At 59.9% G+C, this 1,464-nt stretch overlaps 1 protein-coding gene across 1 annotated transcript in view; it reads left to right on the top strand.

Annotated features, from left to right (window-relative positions):
* The window catches only part of LRRC46 (leucine rich repeat containing 46), a 7,166-nt gene that overhangs the window by 2,069 nt on the left and 3,633 nt on the right, over window positions 1-1,464 (top strand). The window contains exons 2-5 of the mRNA XM_057388722.1: window positions 84-144; window positions 784-892; window positions 1,206-1,252; window positions 1,360-1,458. Of these exons, the coding sequence (XP_057244705.1) occupies window positions 84-144; window positions 784-892; window positions 1,206-1,252; window positions 1,360-1,458 (316 nt within the window). The remainder of the gene's footprint in view (window positions 1-83; window positions 145-783; window positions 893-1,205; window positions 1,253-1,359; window positions 1,459-1,464) is intronic.

Here is a 1,464-nt window from a genome sequence, read left to right as displayed (position 1 = left end):
GAGACCTCCATTGTGGGGAGGGTTTGGGGGGGCTGCACCCCAATCCGGGGCTGGACCCTCACTCACTCTGAATCCCCAAAAAGGACCCGAGAAGAAAYCCCCGGGAGTGACCCTCAACGACAGCCTCATCAACACCCGGAGCCGGTGAGGATCCCCCGAGCTCGGGATGGCAGTGAGGGGGCTCTGAACCCCCAAAAACCCCACTGTGTGTTCTGGGATGGCAATGAGGGGGTTCTGAGCCCCCCAAAAACCCCACTGTGTGTTCTGGGATGGCAATGAGGGGATTCTGAGCCCCCCAAAAACCCCACTCTGTGTCCCGGGCTGGCTCTGATCCCCCAAAAACCCCACTGTGTGTCCTGGGCTGGCTCTGAACCCCCAAAAAACCCCTCTGTGTGTGCTGGGCTGGCAATGAGGGGGCTCTGAACCCCCAAAAACCCCTCTGTGTGTCCTGGGCTGGCAGTGAGGGGGCTCTGAACCCCCAAAAACCCCACTCTGTGTCCCGGGCTGGCTCTGAGCCCCCCAAAAAACCCCCCTGTGTGTCCTGGGCTGGCTCTGAACCCCAAAAACCCTGCTCTGTGTCCCGGGCTGGCAGTAAGGGGGCTCTGAGACCCCCAAAACCCCACTCTGTGTCCCGGGCTGGCAATGAGGGGGCTCTGATCCCCAAAAAAATCCTGCTCTGTGTCCTGGGCTGGCAATGAGGGGGCTCTGAACCCCCAAAAAAACCCCGCTGTGTGTCCCGGGCCGGCTCTGAGCCCCCCAAAACCCCACTCTGTGTCCCCCCAGACACACCAGGCTGCTGCCCACCACCTCCATCCGCCTGGACCGGGAGAACATCTCCTCCATCGGGAAACTGAGGCAGCTGGTGGACATCCACAGCCTCTACCTGCAGCAGGTACGGAGCTGTGGGGTCAGCCCCGCTCCTGTGGGGTCACACACAGCCCCAATTGGTGTTGGATTCCCTCCCCAAAATCCAGGAGGGAATGGTTCTGATCCCAGTGACCTCCCCACCCCACCACGGGGGTCTCTGAGCCCCCTCCCATCCAATTCCCACTCCACTGGAATTCTGCTGTTTCCCTGAATTCAGGGATCTCCCCCCACCCCATTCCCTCTCCACAATCTCCATGGATTCACTACATCAATCCCCGAAAAATCCTCCCAAAATGGGATTTTTCACACACTTTGGGTTCTTCTATTTTATTTCCCAGAACCAAATCGAGAAGATCGAGAATTTGGACTCTTTCCCCAACCTGAGGTACAGCAGCTCCTGCTCCCCTGGGGTGGGGAAGGGGGGTCCCATTCCACCCTGGTGTCCCCAAAAAGGCTGTGATGTCCCCTCCTGACCCTCCCCGTGCTCTGCAGGTTCCTGTGCCTGGCTGGGAATCGCATCCAGAGGGTGGAGAACCTGCAGCTCCTGTCCCACCTGCGCAGCCTGGACCTGTCCTACAACCAGATCCGAGTGCTGGA

This window comes from Malurus melanocephalus, unplaced genomic scaffold (genome assembly GCF_030028575.1).
Source record: "Malurus melanocephalus ecotype Western Australia unplaced genomic scaffold, MMel_1.1 scaffold_2380, whole genome shotgun sequence".
Taxonomy (NCBI): domain Eukaryota; kingdom Metazoa; phylum Chordata; class Aves; order Passeriformes; family Maluridae; genus Malurus; species Malurus melanocephalus.
This window is presented reverse-complemented; position numbering and strand designations above follow the sequence as displayed.